Source organism: Pogoniulus pusillus, chromosome Z (assembly GCF_015220805.1).
Source record: "Pogoniulus pusillus isolate bPogPus1 chromosome Z, bPogPus1.pri, whole genome shotgun sequence".
Classification (NCBI taxonomy): Eukaryota; Metazoa; Chordata; class Aves; order Piciformes; family Lybiidae; genus Pogoniulus; species Pogoniulus pusillus.
This window is the reverse complement of record NC_087309.1, coordinates 77347888-77374863: the sequence shown is the minus strand read 5'-3', so window position 1 is coordinate 77374863 and position 26976 is coordinate 77347888. Positions and strand designations below refer to the sequence as shown.

At 41.3% G+C, this 26976-nt stretch overlaps 1 protein-coding gene across 1 annotated transcript in view; it reads right to left on the bottom strand.

The window, feature by feature from the left end:
- The window catches only part of AOPEP (aminopeptidase O (putative)), a 207130-nt gene that overhangs the window by 67425 nt on the left and 112729 nt on the right, over window positions 1-26976 (bottom strand). The window contains exons 11-12 of the mRNA XM_064176841.1: window positions 17711-17773; window positions 17008-17091 (exon numbers count right to left, since the gene is read on the bottom strand). Of these exons, the coding sequence (XP_064032911.1) occupies window positions 17008-17091; window positions 17711-17773 (147 nt within the window). The remainder of the gene's footprint in view (window positions 1-17007; window positions 17092-17710; window positions 17774-26976) is intronic.

The following is a 26976-nucleotide window of genomic DNA, read 5'->3' as shown; positions in this document are numbered from 1 at the left end:
GAACAAGAGTAAGTATTTACTGATATTCAAGCAGAAGTTTAAACCAGGCCAAGTGGCCTGTTAAAAATTAACCAAGTTACTATCAGCTCACGATGGAGGAATGTCTGCTAATAATCTCTTCTATGAAAACCTACCACCAATAATGTGTATTGCTAATTGACAGCACTGCAGTGGATCTTCACTGTCCTGTGCATAAGTGCACAAAATAAAAAAACTTCAGTTTTGTGATATCCAAAAGACAAGAGGGAAGAAGGAAAATATTGGTAGTTTAGCATCAGAAATGAGGAAAGACCACAACTGGCATTTTTTCTGGTATTTATCTTAAAAGTTTCTTCCCTAACGTCATGCAGTTTATTGACCTGTTCATTGTACAAACTGGTAACACGGGGACTCAAATATTTAAAAGCTTCAAGTTCCAGTCCCTGACCACATCCTCTGCTAAGAACCTAAGGACATGGCATTCTATACTTGATAATTAACTTCCAGTTAATCACATAGTGAGCAGGGACAGCTGGTGAGGACAAGAGGTGGTCAGGAAGGAAGCCTTCTGTGGATGTTGAGTAGATTTGCTGCAGACCAACCCACCTTTTCAGAATTAAATTCACATCCTCCACTGTCAGAGACTGAATGTGGATGTAGCCTTACTCAAGCCTAGGTACTTTGCTGAAACATAGATGGCACAGGAAAATACAAGTTTTTTGAAGAGGGCCTAGTGAGGACTTGAAAGAGATTAATCATGCTTTCCCAAGTAGGTAAAAAAAAGCAGTCCTGACTAATTTAATTTAAAATTAAAATATTATAATGAACATTTCTTAAAACACAACATTTTGTGGAGGAGGAGAAGAGAGGGAAGGCAAATTACATATGTGTAAATATATATACATATATATATATGTACTGTGCCTTTCTGAAGAAGACCTTAGAGAAAATCTCCCTCAGTCTGAGAAGAAACCAAAATTTTACTTATTTTGACAATCCCATTGTTCTAATACAGCTATCTTTCTTTAAGAAGCATGTACTTTCTCTACAGTATGTTCTTCCAACATGTTACTTCCACCTACACCTTTCACTTTCTCAAGCAACTTGTATTTTTCCACTACAAACTGGTATCAACCAAAAACCTGCTCCTTAACTACTCAAGGGCATGTAAGTACAAAAAAATATTGTCCTCCTAAGCGGGTTGGGTGTGGCATTTGAATGTTGTACATTCCTTCAGTTAACTGAAAATTATATCTCTCTTTTCGAAGGTTCAATAAACAAATGGCTTGGCAGAAAGAGATTTAGAAATAGGCCAGGAATATCTATTTCAAATAACTTTTATTTCAAGCATGCCAGGAATACGTACATGGACACACACAGCAGAATTTCTCAGGTTGTAAGCCAGCACCCAGCTTTAAACCGAAAGGAGAATCACAAAGCAGGGTACTATGAAGACCAAAGAACTTGGCAGTGAGCCAAAATAAAGACCTGTATATAGAGCTTTATTAATCTTGGTGATTCAAGACAAAACTGAGACCCAGATCAACACAAAGCACAAGAAATTAATTCCCCCCACCCCTGCTCCCACAATCACCCCTCCAAAACATAAAAGATTCGTTTGTGGCAACCATATTCATCTTCAAAGATTTCCATGTCTCATCTAACACAAATATGAAACTGGGGAAATCTCTGAGCCTCTATCACTATTATTATTATTATCAGTTCACCTATTTGAGGTACACTTACATGGAAAACAATTGTCTAAAGTACTTAGTCACAGAAATTGCACACACATCCACAGACACTAAATACAGCTTCAGAAATTCTTAAAATAATACAAAATAGATTACTCAGAAGTCAGCTGAATATTAAGAAAAAAAAAATTTTATACTGAGGCATGCCAACTTTGAAACTGCCTGTTTCTTCCAAACACTGAAAAAAAGAGTCTTATTTTTGTGGGGTTTGATTCTTAAGCCTCCTTTTTATGCAGCCATGCTGCCATCTTTTTCAACAAATTTCAACATTTGCTATCAAGGCTTAAAAGTAGTATCTCAGATATTTATTTGTCTTGTGCTAAATTGATGGATTTGCTCCTCAAAATTTAAGGCAGTCTGCTTTTTGGTTGCCAGGGATGGAAATTTTCAGAACAGCAAAAAAGCATACAATAGAGAAGGTTAATTTCAACCTAGTGCTGTTGGCACAGCTGACCACACTTCACAACAACATCAGTTTTAAAAAGATAACATATTTGCATACGGCAGTAAGAACAGTCCTGCACTTGGGATCAGCCTGGCTCTCTCATCCACCATCACAGAACAGACAGGGGACAGTGAACACAAACAGTTCTGTGTGCTAAAATGTCAGCACTGTTTGGTCTGGACTTCCAGCTGCATGGATGATTGTCTATCAGGGCGGAGAAAGATTTTTCTTACTAGTTTTACTTTAAATGGTCAATGGAGAATGTTTGCCATGATGCACGGAATGCTCACTGTGTGTTCTTCTGGTTAAGCAGCACAGCCCTTCTCCTGGAACAATCAAGTTTGTTAATTCATTTGGTACAAGTCTGGGAACTTCAAGTCTGTGTACAGCTGATGGTATATGTCCAAATTTAGCATCAGAGAAGAAAAAAACCGACAGAATTAAAAAAACTCTAAAAAAAAAAAAAAGAAAACAGACCATTAGCCACAACTCCAGGTGAAACTACATCTTTTCAGAAAGGATGTGTCACTGTCAGAGTGGGAGCAGTGCATGTTCTACTCTCTGGAAGTACTAATTCATTTCTCTGCATTACCTTTAAATGCTAGCCCATTCCTTTCAGGACTTGCCACGTTGGTGTCATCAGATTACAGAGGATTTTTATTCATAGTCACAAGGCTCTTCACTGCTCTCTGATGTCAGCACAGAAGGTCAGCTGCATAAATACTGGGCAACTGAAACAGCACAGTTATGACTAGACATCCTGTTTGCTGTGAATTCTATTTTTAACACTTTTATCATGTTAATAATGGGAACTCCCGGTTTAACCAGTTTAATTTTTGACATAATTCTGCAGTTAGCTAATCCAAAACCACTTCATCAGAGATCCCAATGTGTATGAATGTTAATTTTTCACTCTCAAAGTGCCTTTTCCCTCCTAGGTTCCTTGCTCCTGCATTTCAGGAACTTTCCAGATGGTTTTAAGGAGCAAAGAGAGGTTTTCATAGAGACTTGAAAATGTTACCTAATCATAAAGCAGTATGCTCAAAGAGCTTGTGTATGAGAGCCAAGGCATTAGGAAGAATAAAACATTCAAAATAATTTATGCAGAAATTTCCAAATAGTGAACAAGCCAAGAGGCCATGAAGATTAGGAAATTAGCTGTGTGCCTCCAACACCCATAGGAGATCAACATTCTCATTTGGGACAAAAGAAGAGTTACTCCTTCCCTGAAAATATACAGTTCAAACATATCTTTCTTTCCCTACACAGATCACACATTTCCAATTGAGAGGAAATAATGGTTTATCTCACCCAAAATCACTCAGCAATTTTTAGAAAAAGCTTATTTTTAGCTATTGCAAATCTTCTCCACACTTAAGTCAAGAAAGAAGAGGCTCTATTTAGCTACTGTTCTCCCCATAAACCCAGTCCAGGTTACCTAAACTGTGATAGCATACTGTAGAAAGATCTAACCTCAGTAATTATATCAAGGTTGCTCTATAGCCATCTGGGTGAAAAAACAAACAAATACACAACACACACACTCCCCAATAGCCTGCATTGTAGCATAAGGGCCTCTTTCAAAAGTCTCAGATAACTGTACTTTCCCTTAGCATCTAAAATGACTGAGACTGGATTGAAGTGAAAGTATGCACTGGTTTTGGCCACGTGTAATCCCCACTTCCAAATTACTATCTGCAATAAAAAACCAGGGCTAAGTGGAGACACCTTCATAAGGTGCCACTTGTTTTTGAGCAAAAATTAAACCATCTCATCCCTAACATAATTTCAGATTTTATGTTTTAGCATTTTCTATGTATCCAAAAATGCCTCAAATCCTTCACAGCATTAACACAGGCACATTCCTGAAGGATGCAGTGCAGTTTATATCATATGACAGCGCTATCTTTCTGAAGAACAGATGCACAATAGGTACAAAAAAGAAAAAGAAGGAATGACAAGTCACATGCAGTTGTTCTAAACAGAAAGATGCTCTCACTTTCCACTGATTCAGTTAAAAGGAACAAAACAAGCAGACATCAACCTTTTATCTTCCCCCTCTTTTCTTCACAGGCAAATCACAGAATCATAGAATTAACCAGGTTGGAAGAGACCTCCAAGATCATCCAGTCCAACCTAGCACCCAGCCCTTGCCAGTCAACTAGACCATGGCACTAAGTGCCTCATCCAGTCTTTTCTTGAACACCTCCAGGGATGGTGCCTCCATCACCTCCCCGGGCAGCCCATTCCAGAAAACAAATGATCTTAAAAGGCATTTAAATAATATAAAGGAGAGTTATTTGTTACTGCAGTTTGTCTATAAGCACTGTCTGGACAGATGTGAATTTTCACTGTAGTAGCAATTTTTTTGCAAAGGAGGAAATAAAGAGGTTGCTGAAACTGAAGTCCTCCCTATAAGCAATAAGGAAATTGAGGGTAGGGAACATGGCCAGAAACCCACATGAAAACACAAGAAGATGAACTGTAAGTCAGGAAATTAAAATAAAAGGACTGTATTTGCTAAACTGCACCATGGAGAGACTCACTTAATAGTTGTGTTACTCTGCCTTTCGGTTTCCTCTAAGAATCAGCACTGCTACCCTTGACACCAGCAAGGGACTACTCCAGCGGGAAATAGGCAGAAGACTCATGTGTAGTCAGGTGACTGATGCAGCAACTTTTACCACCGTTCCCACTAATCACACACCAATCCAAACACGATTCTGAGTTGAAAAGAAACTTCTGCCTGAAGTGGCATGGGACAACGTTTATTTCATTACATTAATTAATAATATAGCCCTGCATGCTAGCAGACGTGGCTGCAGAAACCTGCAATAAAGAATCACAGCAAGATAGAATGGTGAAATCATAGAATAATTAAGGTCGGAAAACACTTGCAAGATCACCGAGTCCAGACGCTAACAGAACACCATGTTCTTCATACAGATAGAAGGCAGATATAGGAAACAAATGGGAAATCCATTTGGCCATTGCCATGCCACAGAACCCATCTGCTGAAGTATTTAAGAATACTAGTGAAGATTAAATTGAAAAAGAAATGTTTGGAAACTTGGGATAATTGTGTGAAGCTTTGGGTGCTTCGGAAAAGAAAGGGGAAACCCCTTTTGAAGATGGGGTGGAATCCTCAAATGCAGAAAATTGGGCAAAGAAGTTTGGGAGAGTTTGGTCTCTACTTTTTAAGATTTAAAAACTTACTGATGTTCCATCAAGTCCCATAAATAAGAACCTTTTGTATTCTGAATATATTTTTGAACCTACAAAGCAAACATCTATCGAAACAATTTGCATCCCATTTGCCTTGTCAGTCACATGCTTTGTAAGAACTTCAAATAATTCTTGTCTTGAAACCATGCCTAATTTAATATGAAGGTCAGAATTTCAGCTCAAACCCTCAAAGGAACTCATCTGGATTTACAATTAAATCTTTGCCAGTGCTTTGGATACAGTCCAGACTGAAAAACACCATCCCAGTCCACCCTTAACGAAACCAAGATGGCAATAAATTTTGAAAAAAAGCCATTTATACTATATGCTAGCTTCCAGAACGTGAAGGATATCCTTGTAAGGACATCTTTGGCTTGACATTCCCTCCATTTAACTCCCATCCCCCATCTCCTAACATTAAAACCAAATAGAACATTATTAAGTCGTCAAATTCTCCTTACCTCTAACTTAAAGCAGTTTTAATTCCTTATCCAGTTTTGGAGTGTTTTAGAGGCCAACAGTGGCCTTGTGACACTGGCAAGTACTGGCCAGGGAGGAGGAACACAAATAGGAAATCCTGAGTTTGACCTTCCAATTCCTTTCCTATAACTACCTAGGTCCCCTCAACCAATATGCAAGTAGGAACGAGCATTTCAAAACCTCAAGGGTGTTATTTGTGCTGGTAACACATCATGGCTTGGTCACTTCCCATTTTGTGACTTACAATTTTATAAAAACTATAAATTACAGAATTACAGACTGTCAGGGGCTGGAAAGGACCTTGAAAGATCATCTAGTCCAACTCCCATGTCAGAGCAGGATCACCTATACCAGATCACACAGGAATGTGTCCAGGTGGGTTCTGAATATCTCCAGAGAGAGTGAGACTCCACAATCCCCCTGGGCAGCCTGTTCCAGTGTTCAGTCACCCTCACAGTGAAAAAATTCCTCCTCATGTTTACACGAAATTCCCTATGCCTCAGCTTCCACTCATTGCCCTTTGTCCTGCCATTGCGCATCACGCAGCAGAGCCTGGCTCCATCCTCCTGGCACTCACCCTTCACATAGTTATAAACATTGATGAAGTCACCCCTCAGTCTCCTCTTCTCCAAACTAAAGAGCTCCAGCTCCCTCAGTCTCTCTTCATAAGGAAGATACTCCATTCCCTTCATCATCTGCGCTGGCCTCTCTCAAGCAGTTATTATAATTAGAGGCACAATAGTTAAAGCAGTGGTACATTGACAAAACTTCTCTCACTTCCCAGTTTTTCCTCTGTGTAATTTACACTGAGCTGTTTTGTCAGATTTTTAAATATCTGCAGGTGAGTAATCCAGAGTTCATTTTTCTGTGTCAATAATTAGGTTTTCAGAAACTTTAATAGATACTCACAATGTTAGAGTAAAACTTGTATGATAGTCCTCAAAAGTAGCTCTTTTCCATGATAGATTTGTTGACTCAAAAGGAATTCTTATTCTCACAAAAAGATATTTTTACAGTACTTTAATAATTTGGCTTGTTCCAAGGTTTGAGGGTAATAAAAACGTTCAGATGAAGACACCTCGAAAAAGATAATGTAAAACACACCACCTTTTTAACCACTGAATGCAACATAGTGGAACATTGGCTAGCATATGATTTAGAAACATCAGATTGCATTGTGAAACAAGTATGGGTGAGATATGGAAAAGCTGATGACTAGCACAAAGAAATATTAACATTTCAATTCCCTTACTTGAAACACCATTCATTATTCCGAAAAAAGCAACAAGTAGGAGTTCCTTGAACTCTTAACAGTCATTAAAATTACTACATAGTACAGTATGCTGTGCAAGTATTAACCTGGCACCACAAGTAACAAAAAATCTTAGTAAAGCATGAAGATGCTTACCTCCTCTACATAGCAGAGATCATTTGGCAGAAGGAGGACAGTGAGTTTCAGTAATTCTGTGACCTATACATGTTTTAAGACAACATCTCTGTAGAAGTTCCCCACATTTTAGTGCTGGAAATGCAATGAGGAGCGATGGTAGAGGTTACAGAAGCACACTGATGCAGATGATTTCTCTTTAGTTTATAGAGGGACACGTCACCTAAGGCAGCAGCAGCATCATGACCCAGGTCTGAAGATGCACAGGGACTTATAGCTGATTTCTCAGCTGAATGTCTGGATGGGAAATGAACAGGATAGAAGAAGGAAACCATAATTCCCAGCTCTTAATTGCTTAGCCATCCTTGTGTCACAACAAAAATAGTCTCATAAAGACAACACAATTATGGAGCAATGAAGTGATCTTTTAGCCACGGTCATCTCACTAGACTGTAGTAAATCAAATCACCTTGTGCACTTTAGACCAACAATGAGAAGAGTCATGGTCCCAGATACATCTGGGACCACTTTGTCATGTATCCAAACAGTTCAAGTATTACAACTGCATATAAACTTAAGTTTCTGAGCATATTATTTACAAAAAGCATAGGCAGCCAAAATAAAGCCAAAAAAATCCAAGCACATGTCACTATGGAAGGGTAAACAATACTGCTTTCAGGCCTAGTGAAGGGATTAATGTTGCATGAGGAAATCAAGGCTGACTACTAAAAATAATTCTAAGAATGCTTCCTGTCTCAACACTCTGGACAGGAGAAAGCAAATAAAAAGGCTCAGTGTCTACAGGCCATCTCAGTCACTGGTATTACACAATGTGCAATTTCTAAAACACTTCAAACAGTTGTATTAAGACTGTTACCCACACCCTAGTAGAGTTCTGAGATGTCCAGAATCTCTCAGCTAATTCTACACAGGCCAACCCTGAAACTACCAGCTGCTGCAATATTAGAAGTAATACAAGTAATACAGAAAAGCATTTTATTGTCACGTATGTTTCCTCTTCTGTAACGAACAATCATGGCAGTTTTTCAAAGAGAAAGATTTAACTCCTTGACAAAAAAAACAGATGTCACAGAGTAAGAGACTGTGTTAGAACAAAGGTGTTGTATAATAATTACTTAGACTGAAAAAAAAATTGAAATGCGCCTTTCGTTCACATATCTGCGTCTACAGCAACAAGTATGCAACAAATCACTTTCCCTGGCTTCCTAGTCTCGTCAAGCAACCATTTCCCATAAATATGAAAGCCTGTGTTGTGTGTGCTCCACAGATTCAACATTTTTTACTCCCCCCTGTCTCTTAGGAAGCAGTTAAAAACCTAAGAGGCTTACTCAGGGTAACACCTGTTGTCAAAACCCAGGCTATATTTACCAAGCCAAAGGAAGTAAATTTAAGTGATAAACTTAGAACTCCTTCTTGGGAATTTCTCACACAGTACACTGGTAGACACACAAAAGAATACCTATTGTAACACCAAGGAAAAAAAAAGGAATTTGCAGGATGTAGAAGGAACCTATGTCGAAGTCCAATAAACTCTATGACAATTCTCCCTCAAATTCTCCCCAAATGGTTTAATCTATGATGAAACATATTAAATAAAAAGAAAAATAAATTAAAAAACCACATGGCATGTCCCAGGAAAAAGCCATCTAGGTGATCAGAAGTCAAATCTCCTCAGTCAGAAAAGTGCTCACTTTGAAAGAAGTTACTTGAGTAACTAAGGGTTGGTCCATAGTATGTGAGTAGTTTCACCAAATTCATCAGCAATAGAGACAAAACACAGATGAATCTCTCAAATTCAGAGAAGACAGGCATAGTTACTGCAGAACTGGCAGAGCTATTAATCTTTTATTTCAAATAAACAGGATCTCGATCATGGAAAAATGTAATACTCTCTAAATGTAATACCCTACAGTTTTACTTCACTTCCTTTTGCAATATGGATGAGAAAACATAAGCAACATACTCATCAGTCTTCTAAGCAAAATTGTAAGACTCTTTTTTTCTCAGGTAGTTCTGCTAGGAGTGAAGAAGGTAACCAACTGTAAGGCAAATTCATTATGCAGGTGTTCACCACATTTGGAGCATGTGACCTGAGAGCATGAAAGGTAAATTCTGAAAGAAGCAAAACCAATTTTTTTAGTAACTTGTGTCTAATGACCAAGGGCTCAAAGAGTCATAAAAAATGTTTCCTGTGGCTGGGACTGCCATAACATTAAGTTCTTCCCAGAGAGAGTGATTTGCCATTGAAATGGGTTGCCCAGGGAGGTGGTGGAGTCACCGTCCTTGGAGGTGTTCACGAAAAGACTGGATGAGGCACTTAGTGCCATGGTCTAGTTGACTGTATAGGGCTGGGAGATAGCTTGGACTGGATAATCTCGGAGCTCTCTTCCAACCTGGTTGATTCTATGATTCTACGTGTCTGTCAGGATTCCCAGAAATGATGGAGCTCACACTTACACTTTGTCTTTATGCGGGATTTCCCCACATCATCTCTTAAAGAAACATGTCAGATTTACAGCATTGAGAAAACACCCACAGGAGGCCTAAATGAAAAGCAGAAAAACATACATATAAACCAACATAATTTCCTAAGCTTCTCTTCCACCAACAATTTTATCTTGATTTTAAAAAAAAAAAAAAAAAGCACTTTTCTTGAAAAATGGTTATTAACTAGGACAGGACACCATTACAGCATAAGAATACAACAAATTTCTTGTACTTATTTTATTAAGCAATGTACCCAGTGCTTCAAGGACACTCTTCAGATATTTAGACTGGCTGAATAGAGTTCAATGTAGGATAAGAACAGAGCTTAATAGTACGAAGAGCACAAACATCCATGCTGATATCAAGATAATGTAGTCTACTTTTATATGTTGTTCCAGAAAACCTGGAAGTGAAATGTCTTACAAAAAGAACTACACAATTTTGAAGTCACTCAATTTGTGACCATAAAAAAAGTAAGACAAGAAAATACATACCATACAGATCAAATGAATCTAGTACCATTTACACACCTTTCAGAATTCAATCCTGTCCATATATTTAAACCAAGAAAAAGAAGGTATTAGTCTTTAACAGTGAGCTACCCTCACGCTCCTTTTTTTAACGAATAGCTTCTTGGAGTGCTGTATGACAGTACTGCAAGTACCCATCACTACTTGTAGTAATACAGACATGAAAATGCAGATTAAGAACTAACAAGACCTTTTAAATCACTTTCATAAAAGGTCTAGCCTTTACCTTTTTTTCTCATACATTGTCTTAAATAATAGCATCGACACTTACAGACCCCTATAAATGTGCTTCTACTACACAGTATATGAGCACAATCTAAACTGAGAAAAAAAGAAGAAATGGAATGAGGACAATAGCTCAAAAAATTGATAAACCTATTTCTGACAATATGTAATAAATGTAAGACTAAAATAAAATGTGTAAGACTGAAATAATGCAAGCATTTGTGCCATTAGACCAATAAACCTCCTCAGGAGTCATTACAACCAGTCACACGTCAAGAACTTTGAGACTCTCAAATCAAGTGGATTGTTCAGCTGCTCTGCACAAGTGCATATCCTCAACTAATAGAAAATCCATAGGACATGTTGTAGACGAAAACTTACAGAGTGTTTGAATGCAAAACAACACTTTTTTTTTCCATATGTACTATGTTACTGCAGTTGATAATGCCCTGAAAGTCTTATTCCTGCTCCCAAAACTCACTACACCACCATTCATAATTCACTGGGTAAATACTGGTGGGGGCATACATTTGATAAGTATTAAGAACAATCAAATGCTATTTATTTTTCTGTTATTTTGCAGAAACCAGAATTGTTCTCACATTTCCCATCTCCTGTTTTATTAATAGATATTTGTAAGCTAAGTTACAAAGGCGCACATTTCAACCACAAAAGCCAGGGCTTTAAAACTACAAACAACATCAGACTGTAAAGTTAGTGGCATTAGTAGATTCTGGTAATGTAATTCATCTTGTTAGTATCATATGATAACATGCACAAACATTACCTCATTAAAATCCCTCCAGTGAGACTGACTGCCAAACAGTGCTCCTTCACATAACTAATTCTCCTGACAAACCAAAAGCAAAACACCCTCTCTACTAGAACTGCCTTTTTCTTTCCTGCAGAAACCTTGTAATTTACATTAGTGACCTTACTCCTTTGCCGCAAAGGATAGCTGCTGGCTTGTAACACTGTAAGTGAGAATTACATAATTATCAGTAAATTTTAAAACTATTTAAATGTATGGCCATTGCCATTTCAGTTTAGAAATGGTCATCTCAGAAAGTTAAAGTGGAGCGCCTGCATCATTACGTGCATGGCGGTAAGCTGCTTCACTGATCTAAAAATGCATCCTGAACGTGGGCTAAAAGGAACATTCGCTCTTTGACAACATCATAATAATAATTTCCATCTGGGAGACTCAATGTGAAATATGCTACGCATATGGGTGCTATTAAAAAAAGAAACTAAGATCCTGACACAACACTACGACAAATATGATACAGTTGGTACTGGGTCAGGGATGGATTACTTTAGAAAAAAAATGTTATTATGGCTAAATCAAAAATTCCACTCAAAATTTCTATGTTTTTTACACAGACAACTAGTGTTTCCCTGTTCTACTATGTTATGTTCCCTTACGTGTTCTGTTACATGTTAAGTTCTATTACATGTTAAGTGAACTTTGGAGCAGCATTATCCTAAAAAAGTAGTAGTTTTTTAAAAGCATATAATTAAGAGCTTCCAAGCAGTCCATAAATACAGGTATTTTCACAAGGATGCAAAACTAAATGCTGAAAATGTTTACCTTTAAATGATCTGAAATTATATTTGCAGATTCAGCAGGGTTTTTTTTAAACGACATGCTGTGTTTCTCAGCTTAACAGCACTTAATGCAGTGCGTGAGGGTATAAAATGGATATAACATTTACTACTCTAATTCCTGTTTGCCAAAGGAATTATATGTTACCTGCAATCAGTGAAAGTCAGCAAATACATTCACAGGTTTCCCAGAGGGTTTTGTAAGGCTAACAGAAAGATAAGGTAAGGCAAGTAACTACACTAAAGACTCTCTGAGGAAGGCTTTAGGACTTAAGAGCTGTGTTTCTTTCAGCTCTTCGGCACTATACAAAGCGCAAGATCGAGAAATGTGTTTAAGATCCGATCCTTGCTTTGATTCTCAGTTTAGCAAGTTTGAGTAAAAACAGTCATTCTGAGAATAAAAAAAAAACAAACTGGCAAAGTTCTGAAGTGATTTTAACGCGTTATGTGCTGACATTCATTTACCTGAACTAGCAGAAACATATAATTCTAATTCCATAGTTAAATAAAAGTTCTTTTTTATCAGATTGTACTTTTTTTTCCAAGTACCTACTTTTTTTGGTAAGACTTCAAAACATTTTCTACTTGAAGTATAGCATCACAACTCATTTTTTAATGAATTACAAGATTTGTTTGTTTTGTTTCAGTTCACTAGCCAGTTTGTTGTAAAAGGACATTTAAGAGTAAAACCATTTAGCACCAGGCACACATATCACAACTAGTTTGGTCTTGGTTTTTATTAGAAACTTAAGAGCTATTTCAACAAAGTGATTTTACTAACAGAGCTTAAATACTGGCAGTTAAATCTCTGGAGTGAGAGGAACGATCAGTAGCAACAACTAATAGGGAAAAAAATCAAAGACAATCGTATCTTCAGTAAACTAAGGAATTTTAAATACATGAAAACATTTGTTCTTTTAACACAGGCCTTCACCTGGGAGCTGTGCTACAAATACCAAAGAATTAAGCTATACTATTTTTCATGAGGCAGCTAGTGCTCTGTGCACCAAAATTCTACAAAAGTTGAGTTATTCCTCGAAGTTTCAGTACAGAATCAAAGTAGAATTGAAACAGGAAAATTCTACTTTGCTAATTTGCACCAATCATCTTCCTTACCCAGTGTATGTATACACATCCACACATACGTATGTATATATATATACACATATGTATATGCATACATTAAATACACACATGCAGACAAGTCTATTTCGGTTTTCTCCATCATTACAGAGTATCTTTGAGATCTCATCCTTTGACACTTTTTCTACCACTAGAACACATTCAAAGATGCTTTTATGTTTTAGCACTGAATTAATGTAAAAATTAGTCCATTTCCTAATAAAAAATATACGGGTTTGCTCAAATTCCACATTAGATAGAGAATGTATGCTACAATTCAACTTGCATGACTGAAAGATCATTTTCCTCTGCCTAACACTCAGCACAGACATCCATAATGGAGCCTTTTTTCAAGCAGGCACAGTCCAGTATAACAAGAAACATAGTAACACTCAGCATTTCTATCACCCTCTCCATAATAAAACAAGCCTAATTTTAACCAATTCTTTCTGAGCTCCGTTCTACCTTTGCTAATTCTGCCACATGAACAACATTCTGTACTGATACATGTACTGATTGCAAGATACGCTGACCAGATAGTGACAAGATGAAGAAGAGATAGTTTAAGAATAAACGAATAAAGGTCGTAGAATAGGACGGCTGACACAAGCAGAAATGCAAGCGGTGAGCGTGGTTTAGACTTGCATATGTGCACACACATGTCGTAAGAGTATCTACAGAGAACTACAAACAGAAAACATGGTGAGCAAAAGATAACTTACAAAACAAAAAGAGCCAAGTAAATAGAAAGCAATGAATAGTACTAAAGGAGTCCAAAGGAGACGAGGAAGACCTGAGAGAAAAGCAAGCAGGAAGGAGAGATTGTAATAAAGGCTGCTGAGTGAAAATAAAATACTTCAGAGACACAGTAAAAATGTTTGAAAGGAAAAAGAAAAAAAAAATCAAAACAAGTAAGGAAGATGAGAGAGAGGGTGAAGAAGAGAACAAGACTTTAGATACTTGCTGAGAAAGTCTTTCCCACTCGTGGAATAACACTGCTCTAATCCATCATGTCTGGGTCCATGCTGGAGAGAAGCATCGCACCCTTTTACACAATCTTCCTCATAGGTTCACGTGGCCCTTGTGTGCAGTTAATGCTACAAGTTACACAGTTTTTATCCAGCATATGACATCTTCAAACGATTTTTTAAATGCATATACACGTATGTGAAGCTATCTCCTACAAACATAACTGTTTAGACTCTAACTTTCCTCCAGAAGAAATTCCCCAGAAGTTCTCAGTAAGCTTCTCTCCACAATTCTATTTCACTTATTCCATTCTGAGTTACTTCTCTGCAGAAGCAGTTGCTGTGATTTGGTGGTGGCTCAGTATAGCAAATTCAACAACCTTGTATTAGAAATAGGACTTCCTATCACAAAGGGAAAAAAACATGACAGAAGAAAATTGGCTAGTACAGTACAGGATGTATGGAAGATGAGAAGCTACATTTAACAAGCTAGTGCTTGTTTTGAAAGGATAAACAAGATTAAAGTGAAGCTCAGTTTTCTAGACGCAGCAAAATACCCAAGTATCCTTGTGTTACCTACACTCACGACGTGTGCTATCAGCTCTCTAAATTTATTAACTTATTGCTTTGCTTCCCATCTCACTCTTATGATTCCATGGTTTTATTTCTACCTCTGCTACTTTCCTCAAGGGTGCCTTCCATTATATGCTTTTTTCCTTTCTCTCTCTCATGTCTATCCCTGAAGACTCACTTAAATCGCTGTACATAAAGCTGCTACATGCCAATACAGACACAGCTAAAAATTCAAGCATTATAGTGGAAAAAATGTTAGTGCCATCCACACTGACTGTTAAGTCCATCTTGGAAAACCAGCTATAACCAACTCTGAAGCCAAAACTAATAAAGCTTTTCCAATGCAAGGGTGGTCCCCCACTCTTTAAAAATTTTCTATTCTCTAACTGTATTGGAAAAATCACCATTTCAGCAACCAAATTTCTAAAGAGCATGAAGAATCCAATCCTTGGTCCTGGTCAATGGTTTCACTACCAAATGTAAGGTTGCTTCTACACCTTTTACATCCATGGGGTTAAACAGCCTCTCAGTGCAGCGCTACAAATCTGCACTTATCTTCAGGAATTATTAATACTTACAGATTTTAGAAGACAATGTGTACTCTTGCCTTCAACTTTAATTTGCCTTTCTCAGAAGCAAAGATTTACTGTTTAACAAAATTCGGAGCATATCTCCCTACTTGATACACAAGGTTTTGCATATCTAACAAGCTTACGTATTCAAGTTCTCCTGAACTTGGAGCAGTAGGAGCCAACACCCCCCCCCCTCCCCCCCCCGCAACAGCAACCAAATGTTGCAGGTACAAAGAGGTTTTCCACTGAGGAAGGTTTCTCCCATCGAAACAGAATAGGTGAGGTAGAACAGTATAAGCCTACTGTTAAGATGTCGCTACATGTTTCTGCAATATTTTTAAATTACTTCCAAAAGTATGCATACTTTTGCTTGTCATAGGGCTACCTGTACCATCCGTGCATTTTGCTCACAAATTCACATGACAGTGTTTTTTTGAACTTAAAGAGTTCTTCTTCCTCTTAAAACGACTGTAAACACAAGTGCTACACATCCATTAGAAACAAACATTCACGTATGAAATGATAAACAGAAATGCAATTATTTGCTGCAACAGCTCATGCTATCTCTTTTTAGATCGTCGTTCTAAAGAACAATCCAGAACATCCTTCCTAAACAATATATTCCAGTTACAAAACAAAACAAGTAATAAATTAAAGGACGGTGTTCAGTGGTTTTCTGTCTCACCATAGAGCTAGTAAATCATTTACACATAACAATGCACTTTGTAGACATTTCTCACATACTGCAATGCCCATACTAAGCCAACACATCCCAGGAGTTGGCAGCCATGCTATCAGCAAGAATTTGGCTACAGAAACAGGAATGATTCATCACGCATTCTAGAAGTGCTGTCGAAACAGCAAAATAGCACACTGACATTTTAATCCTCTAAAGGTAACAAGACTTTAAAAAGTTTGCAAAATCAAAGCAAGCAAAACCCCTATAGCTGTAATAATGCATTTGGAAATGCATCCTTATGCACTTATCTCCCCACTGCCCAGGGGACTGAAAACACCTATTCAGCAGAAATGCCAGCTAATTACTTACCTCTGTATACTGTGATTTAAATGGCCAATGCTATAGAACAAATGTTTTATCACAGTCAAATAAAAAAATCATCATTTAAAAATCAGTTTAGTTTGTATTCATTTTCAATCCTCTGAAGTAATTCAAAGCTAACCATCCATCAGCTAAAAGCTATATTGGAAATACAAGATTTTCAAACTCACACTGTGCAGGGAGAAGCCAACAGCACAGCCTGAACACGTGCTTCAACATACCTATCATACATATTACTGCCCAACACCCACCATGCAAACTGTTTTTCTGCTACCAGTATCTGAAAAAATTGCCAACAGTGCTGCAGGTCCTGTCAAGTTCTTCAGATTTGATGAAAGCACTCCTTTTCTTCCTCAGCACGTCCCAATTTAATAAAAATGTAAGCAAATTCTGTCAAATAATTACAGACAACTGAAAAGACTATTCATTTTGTTTCATTATAAACTGCGTATCGACAGTGAAAGTCTAGCAAGCTGCTAAATGATGTCTCTACAGTTTAAGAGAGCGTCAATGGAAAACGTTCTGTCGCGCTGCCCTTTGTCCCATTACACAAACACACATTACAAACCCTTACCTTCTGGAAAACAACTTCACCCTGCTTTCTTTTCTTTTTGCCACTTTTTCTAATCCTCTGATTTGTCTGAATCCATTTTGCTACCTGCGGTTCAAAACCGTAGTGTTTTGTTAGGAAGAAGGTATGACCTAAGAGTAGCTATTAAGCATTAGTATGAAGCTATAAACAGACTTCAAACAGTGTTTTCCATTGCTTCCCTGGGAAGAGGAAAAGTACTCTCCCCATATAGATGACATAATTTTAAGTAATCCGATTGTTACTTGTGCATGGTCAAAATATGAGCTGTGTTCTCCGTCCTAAAGCATTCAGTTTAAGGGTTTGTTGGTTTTGGGGTTTTGTTTGTTTGTTTGTTTGTTTTTTCCCCACAAAACCCGTAGTTGATAATGGACTAAGTCGCCAAATGGAAATTTATCATTTCAGCGAATAAAAATCCTGGCGAAAATCTCTGTGCTTTATCTTTTACACCTTCTGTTTCAAGTAACAGTCACCCACTCAAATGTTGTTCCAGACCACGAACACCGAACTGAGATAATGGAGTTAACATATATGGGACTTTTTGCCCAGGCATTTCTGAAAATTTATTTCTAATATGACAGCATTTTTTTTTTTTTTTTAGGCAAATGCGTGGCGGGGGTGGAGAGGGAGCGTCAGTGGAATACTCACGGAGAGTATCTGCGAAGGAAAGAAGCGACAGAAAGCTCACCTCGCCGCTCACTTGTTGGACGAGCTGACACTCCTTCCAGTTCTCATCCTCCTCAAGCAAAGGCTACACGGGAGAGAAAGCGCACGGTAAGGCGGGCCGGACCACGGAGCATGGCCGATGGAAGCCCAGGCCGCCCGCTGCCGCCGTCACCCAGGGCCGGGGCCGCGCCTGCCCTGCCCCGTCCCGTCCCGTCCCGTCCCATCCCATCCCGTCCTGTCCTGTCCCGCGGTTCCCGGCCGCGGGCACGCCACAGTCCTCGGTAGGAAATGAAACACCTCCGCGGGGTCCCCCGCCCCTGTGCTGCGGCCCCGGAGCCCCATGGAGAGGAGGGGCTTCCCTTGAAGACGTAAGGCCGGCCGGCTCCGGGGCGGCCCCGCCGGGCTCTCATTCCGCTCAGCCCGCCCAGCTCCGCGGAAGACGGCGGCAGTGGCGGCGCGCTCCCTCCGACCCCCTGGCCGGGGGGAGTCCTTCACAGCTTGACTGTGTAGTGTTCAGAGAGAGGCGCTCCCTTTAAGTCTCTTGCGATGAAGGACGTGTCCTCATTCACCTTCCCATAAACAGCCCCTGTTAGAGGTCTTTGCAGACAAAACGATCGTCCTAACGGGGCTACTTGAAGAAAGTATCACCATTAAGTGCTTCGAGATTTTCCTCAGCACTTGACAACTAAAGAATGCAACTATTAAATGGCCTTGGATAGTCTGAAATGCTTTTTATTCACGCTGTAGCATATCAGACCTTTACTGAGATCTCAGTCTTAGTCAAAAGAATACAAGCAGGTGACTAAATCTAGGCATGAGACTTCAACAGATGTTTCTGTGCCCTTTGAAGAGTATTGAAACTCCAACGCGAAGGGAAAGACCCAAACAATGTCAGCCATGCAAAATCTGAACATCATCAATTCTTCATTTGTGATTTCATTAAGTGCTTTGTGTTTAACATTGAAAATTAGAAATAAAGGACATCACATCACACTTGCTATAAAGTAAATTCAAGTAAATAAAGACCAATTAGTGCTCACTACATCTCGACAGTATCCCTTTAACTTTAGCATGTCGAAGAACTCCCAACTTTCTCCTATGCTTTTTGTTTTACTGCCGCAACAAGATCAAAAGCTTCAGATCAAAGCCAAGATCAAGCTAAAATCAAACTAAGTACTTTAAATAGAAGCAACCTCACTACGAAGCATTAAACAAAAAGGAGAACTTTTAAACAGAGATATCACAGTAGAAAAACTTTAGTATAGAATTTGATTTACTCTCACTACAGGTCTATTTGAAACTTGTATCAACAACATATTTTTATTTAGTAAAGCCAAACAGACTTTCCCCTAAATGTTAATTCTGAAAGTTCTTATATATTGGCACCTGAACTGTATGCATTTGAATGAAGATTTGAGTGTATTTCAAAGAGAAAAAAACAAGAATTATTAAAAAGGTTAATGGAAAACACAAATTAATGTGACTACCTAAATAATCTTACCTTAGATCAGTTAACAGATGAGACTGTGCATTCCCAGAGAAGCTATGGGGAACACTGCTCATAGAAACAGTGAGATAGCCTTATACTTTAAAGTATTACTGTTCCTTTACTGAGAATCATTTGGAGAAAACTAAGGAAGTTACATGAGATTTTCAAGCCTGCAGATCCTGAAGCTAATGTGGGATAAAAATCCCTGAACATGTGAGCACACAAACATGCTGTGTGTTAAAATTCAGAGGTAGCTCCTATTTTCCTGTTAGTAGCTGCACAACAGTGAAGAAAACTTGGTAGGAACTGTTGTCAGTGTTTTAGAATGGCAACATACCTTGTGCTGGCTGCTGCACACATTGTAATTTGAACACACACCTACTGTATGATGATTGCACTGCTGTGTGAAATCACAGGATCACAGGATATTAGGGGTTGGAAGGGACCGCTGGAGATCTTCAAGTCCAACACCCCTGCTAAAGCAGAACCATATAATGTAGTGCAGGTTGCACAGGAGCACATCCAGAAAGGTCTTGCATGTTTCCAGAGAAGGAAACTCCACAACCTCCCTGGGGAGCCTGTTCCAGTGTTCTGTGACCCCTAGCGTAAAGAAGGTCTTCCTCATGTTGAGGTGGAACTTACTATGCCGTAGTTTACATCCATTGTACCTTGTCCTATCACAGGGCAAGAGTGAGAAGAGGCTGTCCCTTACTTCTTGACACCCAGCCCTCATATATTTATAAATATTTATTGGATTCCCTCTCAGTCTTCTGTTCTCCAGACTAAAAAGTCCCAGGTTGCTCAGCCTTTCCTCATAAGGCATTGCTCCAGTCCCTCGATCATCCTTACAGCCCTCTGCAGGACTCTCTCAAGTAGATCCCTGTCTTTCTTGAACTGGGGAGACCAGAACTGGATGAGCTATTCTAGGTGGAGCCTCACTAGGTCAGAGTAGAGGGGGAGGAGAAACTCCCTCAATCTGCTGGATACACCCTAGGATCCCACTGGCCTTCTTGGCCACAAGGGCACACTGCTGTCTCATGGATAACTTGTTGTCTACCAGGACTTCTCCACGGGGCTGCTCTCTAGCAGATCACCTCCTAATCTGTACTGTTACTGCTCCATCCCAGGGACAGGACTCTGCACTCATCTTTGTTGAACCCCATTAGGTTCTTCTTTGCCCATTTCTCCAGTCTGTCCAAGTCTTGCTGAATGGCCACACGGCCTCCAGATGTGTCAGCCAAGCCTCCTAGTTTGGTATGGTCAGCAGCCTCCTAGTTTGGTAAGGCCTCTCTGTCCCCTCTTCAATGATGAAGATGTTGAACAGGACTGAACCCAGCCACACAGCCTCCAGATGGCCACACAGCCATCCAGACTGAATGGCCACACAGCCTCCAGATGTGTCAGCCAAGCCTCCTAGTTTGGTATGGTCAGCCAAGCCTCCTAGTATGGTATGGCCTCTCTGTCCCCTCTTCAATGATGAAGATGTTGAACAGGACTGAACCCAGCATTGATCTGTGGGAGACTTCACTAGTTACAGATCTCCAGTTGAACTTAGCGCTATTGCAAAGATCACCACTCTTTAAACTCTCTTGTGTAACCAAGTTTTAGTACATATCACTGGTGTTCCCCAAGGATCAGTTCTGGGCCCAGTCCTGTTCAGTATCTTTATTGATGATCTGGATGAGGAGATTGAGTCCAGCATCAGTAAGTTTGCAGATAACACCAAGCTAGGAGCAGGTGTGGATCTGTTGGAGGGTAGGAGAGCCCTGCAGGGACCTGGACAGGCTGGATGGGTGGGCAGAGGCCAACGTAGTGAGATTTAACAAGGCCAAGTGAAGGCTACTACACTTTGGCCACAACAACCCCAAGCAGCTCTACAGGCTGGGGAAAGAGTGGCTGGAGAGCAGCCAGGAAGAAAGGGATCTGGAGGTACTGATAGATAGGAGACTGAAGATGAGCCAGCAGTGTGCCCAGGCGGCCAAGAGAGCCAATGGCATCCTGGCCTGCATCAGGAACAGTGTGGCCAGTAGGACAAGGGAGGTTATTCTTCCCCTGTACTCAGCACTGGTCAGGCCACACCTTGAGTACTGTGTCCAGTTCTGGGCCCCTCAATTCAAGAGAGATGTTGAGGTGCTGGAACATGTCCCGAGAAAGGCGACGAAGCTGGTGAGGGGCCTGGAACACAAACCCTATGAGGAGAGGCTGAGGGAGCTGGGGGTGTGCAGCCTACAGAAGAGGAGGCTCAGGGGTGACCTCACTGCTGTCTACAACTACCTGAAGGGACATCGTAGCCAAGTGGGGGTTGGTCTCTTCTCCCAGACAACCAGCAATGGAACAAGGGGACACAGTCTCAAGTTGTGCCAGGGGAAGTATAGGCTGGATGTTAGGAGGAAGTTCTTGCCAGAGAGAGTGATTGGCATTGGAATGGGCTGCCCAGGGAGGTGGTGGAGTCACCGTCCCTGAAGGTGCTCAAGAAAAGCCTGGATGAGGCACTTAGTGCCATGGTCTAGTTGACTGGATAGGGCTGGGTGCTAGGTTGGACTGGATGATCTTGGAGGTCTCTTCCAACCTGGTTGATTCCATGATTCTATTATTCTGTCTGCTCTTCTATCTCACATTTCCTGAGCTCACAAGGATGTTATGGGAGACAGTGTGAAAAGCCTTGCTAAGGTCAAGGTGGACTATGCCCACTGGTCTCCCTGCATCTACCCATTCAGTTGCAACACCATAGAATGCTATCAGATCAGTCAAGTGTGATTTCCTCTTAGTCAATCCATGCTGACTACTCCTGATAACATTCTTCTCATCCATGTGCCTAGAGATGACCTCCAGAATAAGCCACTCCATCATTTTTCCAGGGATGGAGGTGAGACTGACTGGTCTATAGCTTCCTGGAACCTCTTTCTTGCAGTGTTTGAAGATTGGAGTAAAATTAGCTTTCCTCCAGTCCCCAACATGTCCATGCAGGCAGCCTGCAGAGGAAATAAAGCAATGAAAGGAACAGGGTGGGCCTAACAAGCAGTGGTCACAGAACCATTAACTCTACATACTGAAGCTCCAATTAGATTTAGCTCATGATCAGACTAGGAAATTTTTCTGGGAAGACTATGAGGAGAAAGAGAAGGGAAGAATGAAGGGGGAAACAAGAAAGAGGATAAAAAGGCAGGGGAGAAAAGGTATTGTATATTTTTCTCTCCTACTGTAGTTCACACTCCAAAAGGAAGGAGCTTACTTATACTATATAAATGGGTAATGGAACACCCAACTTACAGGGATAATGTCTATATGACCCTCCATCAACAGTGCTTGTTGCTGTTCACTTGGCACTGATTATCAAACTCAAATCCCCTCACAACAGAAATTAAGAGGTGAGTCCATCCTCCATTGTCCTTCGTTACTTGGGAAGACTTTGTTTTGCAGACGCTAATGGACCTGCACTTAGCTTGGGAACACGCATTTATGCAAAGCCATGCTAGGATCCCCCATTCTCCCAACAACAGAAATACATACAATTTTATCACAGAGGGGAGGAGGTAGTGCCTTCTACCAACTGGGTGAAGACAGGCCCAAAATCCTAGTGAATAACTCAGGCAACGATCTACACTAGCTATTCTTCAAGTCAGACCAGATCCCAGGCATACAATGATCTTTCATGATGGTACACAGCCTAGGAGACAATAGGATACTTGTTCATCAGACTACTCTTTCACTTTAAAGCAAACCAGAAAGAGAGAGCGGCCAGACAGAAAGGGATCTGGGGGTACTGATTGATATCCGCCTGAACATAAGCTAGCAGTGTGCCCAGGTGGCCAAGACAGCCAGTGGCATCCTGGCCTGCATCAGGAATGGTGTGGTCAGCAGGAGCAGGGAGGTCATTCTGCCCCTGTACTCTGCACTGCTTAGACTACACCTTGAGTACTGTGTTCAGTTCTGGGCCCCCCAGTTTAGGAAGGACACTGAGATGCTTGAGAGTGTCCAGAGAAGGGCGACAAGGATGGTGAGAGGCCTTGAGCACAGCCCTACGAGGAGAGGCTGAGGGAGCTGGGATTGTTTAGCCTGGAGAAGAGGAGGCTCAGGGGAGACCTTATTGCTGTCTACAACTACCTGAGGGGTGGTTGTAGCCAGGAGGAGGTTGCTCTCTTCTCTCAGGTGGCCAGTGCCAGAACGAGAGGACACAGCCTCAGGCTGCACCAGGGGAAATTTAGGCTTGAGGTGAGGAGAAAGTTCTTCACTGAGAGAGTCCTTGGACACTGGGATGGGCTGCCCAGGGAGGTGGTGGAGTCACTGTCCCTGGGGCAGTTCAAGGCGAGGTTGGATGTGGCACTTGGTGCCATGGTCTAGCCTTGAGCTCTGTGGTAAAGGGTTGGACTTGATGATCTGTGAGGTCTCTTCCAACCTTGGTGATACTGTGATACTGTGATAGAAACTGTCTTTAATGTGTTCAGGCAGTGGTATTTCCTAATTCAATGAAAATTTATACTAATACACTTTTCCTTTGCATAAGCTGTTTATAACTCCCATTGGTCACTGATACTCAACTGCTAAGTCATTTAGTATTGATAAATGGAGGTTGTTTTATCTAAGGTGAATATGGAAGCAGTGCAATTGTGTTGGCTTGCAAACAGTCCTCAGATACTGGAAGACAAAAGGGAAAAAATGGAAAAGAGGAATAAAAATATTTACCGTAAATGAATTTCAGAAGAGCTTCTGCAGGCAGGGGAAATAAATAACTAATGGAGTAATTTTCCATCCTCTCATTTCTAGAGATTTTACTTTCCTCTCAGTTCCTAAATGTATACTCACCCACATTTATACATCCATATCTGTGTGGATGCCCGCAAGCACACAAAAAAGTCCAAAGATTTTACCATTACCCCATACTTTTAAGGGTTGATGCTATCACCTCTGTCATATCAGTAATAACGCAAGATATGTAACTTTTCCTACCACACAGAAGGTTAACTGGGGAAAAATAATAAAAAAACCCATCAGTAGTTTAAGCTGGAAAATTAGCTTGGAGACTGAGAAGACAATATGCCCTTATTCTGTGTGACCTGAAAACTGCTCTGGCAGAGGAGACCTGGCTTCCAAACTCTTGTAAAAAGACTCAGAAAATGGAGGTACAGGAAAATATTTTATCTAGTAGCTCCCTAGATGACAATAATGGCTTGAAACATTTGACTGCATTCCCCAGGGGTAACAATTGCAAGGATTTTAATACACTACTGCCATCAGAATTTGGCAGAGTCTAAGGAGGCAGTGGGCTACAAATGAAAATGGCAAGGTGGCTGATACCTCTGCATTACAAGAAATGGTTTATCAGTGGCAGATCACAAGTACTGAAAAATAAGTCCAGCCTAGAATATGCTTCTGTAAGAACATCATGTCCTCCAGCCAATTTTGTGCAGTTTCCACAGGCACAGCTTTATTCACTGAATACTGTTCTGATGTTATCAGTATTTTAGGAAAGATGGTAATTTATATTAATATCATAAACCCAAATGTTCTAACTCATCCAACAGTCTGTGCCACATTACTTTCAGGTGAGTGTGCTATGTCCCCCATTCTTCAATGGAGCACCTCTACAGAGGCATTATGTTGAAGTTAAGCATGCCCTTTCTGAAAACATGACTAAGAGAGAAACACGTGATGAAACAATATATACTTTGAGTACACTGCAAAGTGACTTTCATGTACTGTGGCAAGAATATTTTTTCCCAAAGGGCTAAGGAAAAGATAACCTTCATATTCACATTAGCAACCCTGATTTGTGGTGAAAAGTTCTCAGGTAAAGGTGAATTCTTACAGCCACCTATGTATCACAGAATCAGAGTGTTAGGGGCTGCAAGGGACCTCGAAAGATGATCTAGTCCAACCTCCCCCCTCCCCCCTCGCCAAAGCAGGACCACCTAGAGCAGATCACACAGGAAGGTAACCTGGCAGGTTTTGAATATCGGCAGAGAGACTAAACAGCCTCCCTGGGAAGCCTGTTCCAAGTGTTCTATCACAGTATCACAGTATCACAGTATCACCAAGGTTGGAAGAGACCTCACAGATCATCAAGTCCAACCCTTTACCACAGAGCCCAAGGCTAGACCATGGCACCAAGTGCCACATCCAACCTTGCCTTGAACTGCCCCAGGGACGGCGACTCCACCACCTCCCCGGGCAGCCCATTCCAGTGTCCAATGACTCTCTCAGTGAAGAACTTTCTCCTCACCTCGAGCCGAAATTTCCCCTGGCGCAGCCTGAGGCTGTGTCCTCTCGTTCTGGAGCTGGCAACCTGAGAGAAGAGAGCAACCTCCCCCTGGCCACAACCACCCCTCAGGTAGTTGTAGACAGCAATAAGGTCACCCCTGAGCCTCCTCTTCTCCAGGCTAAACAATCCCAGCTCCCTCAGCCTCTCCTCGTAGGGCTTGTGCTCGAGGCCTCTCACCAGCCTCGTCGCCCTTCTCTGGACACACTCGAGCATCTCAGTGTCCTTCCTAAACTGGGGGGCCCAGAACTGAACACAGAACTCAAGGTGTGGTCTAAGCAGTGCAGAGTACAGGGGCAGAATGACCTCCCTGCTCCTGCTGACCACACCATTCCTGATGCAGGCCAGGATGCCACTGGCTGTCTTGGCCACCTGGGCACACTGCTGGCTCATGTTCAGGCGGGTATCAATCAGTACCCCCAGATCCCTCTCTGTCTGGCTGCTCTCCAGCCACTCTGACCCCAGCCTGTATCTCTGCATGGGGTTGTTGTGGCCAAAGTGCAGCACCCTGCACTTGGAGCTATTGAACCCCATCCCATTGGCCTCTGCCCATCTGTCCAGGCGGTCAAGGTCCCGCTGCAGAGCCCTTCTGCCCTCCAACTCAGCCACATCTGCCCCCAGCTTAGTGTCATCTGCAAACTTGCTGATGACTGACTCCATGCCCTCATCCAGATCATCTATGAAGATGTTAAAGAGGATGGGGCCCAGCACTGATCCCTGAGGGACACCACTAGTGACTGGCCGCCAGCTGGATGTGGCACCATTCACCACCACTCTCTGGGTCCGGCCCTCCAGCCAGTTCCTAACCCAGCACAGAGTGTTACCATCCAAGCCATGGGCTGACAGCTTAGCCAGCAGTTTGCTGTGGGGGACAGTGTCAAAGGCCTTGCTGAAGTCCAGATAGACCACACCCACAGGCCTCCCCACATCCACCAAGTGGGTCATCTGATCATAGAAGGAGATCAGGTTAGAAAGGCAGGATCTGCCCTTCCTAAACCCATGTTGGCTGGACCTGAGCCCTTTGCCATCCCTCAGGTGCGCAGTTATTGGCCCCAAGAGAACCTGCTCCATCAGTTTCCCTGGCACTGAGGTCAGGCTGACAGGTCTGTAGTTCCCAGGTTCCTCCATCCGACCCTTCTTGTGGATGGGGACCACGTTGGCCATTTTCCAGTCTCCTGGGACCTCTCTGGTGAGCCAGGACTGCTGGAAAATGATGGAGAGCTGCTTGGCCAGCTCAGCTGCCAGCTCTCTCAGCACCCTGGGATGGATCCCATCTGGTCCCATGGACTTGTGGGTGTCCAGATGGCTCAGCAGGTCCTGAACTAATTCTTCATGAATTTCCAGGGGAACACACTGCTCCCCGACCCCATCCCCCAGTTCAAGAGGCCACTTGCCCTGAACTCCTCCCTCCTTGCTGTTGAAAACAGGCAAAGAAGGCATTCAGGACCTCTGCCTTTGCTTCATCATCAGTTATAGTGTTCCCCTCCTGGTCCAGTAAGGAGTGGAGGCTCTTCTTGCCCTTCCTTTTAGCATTGATAAATTT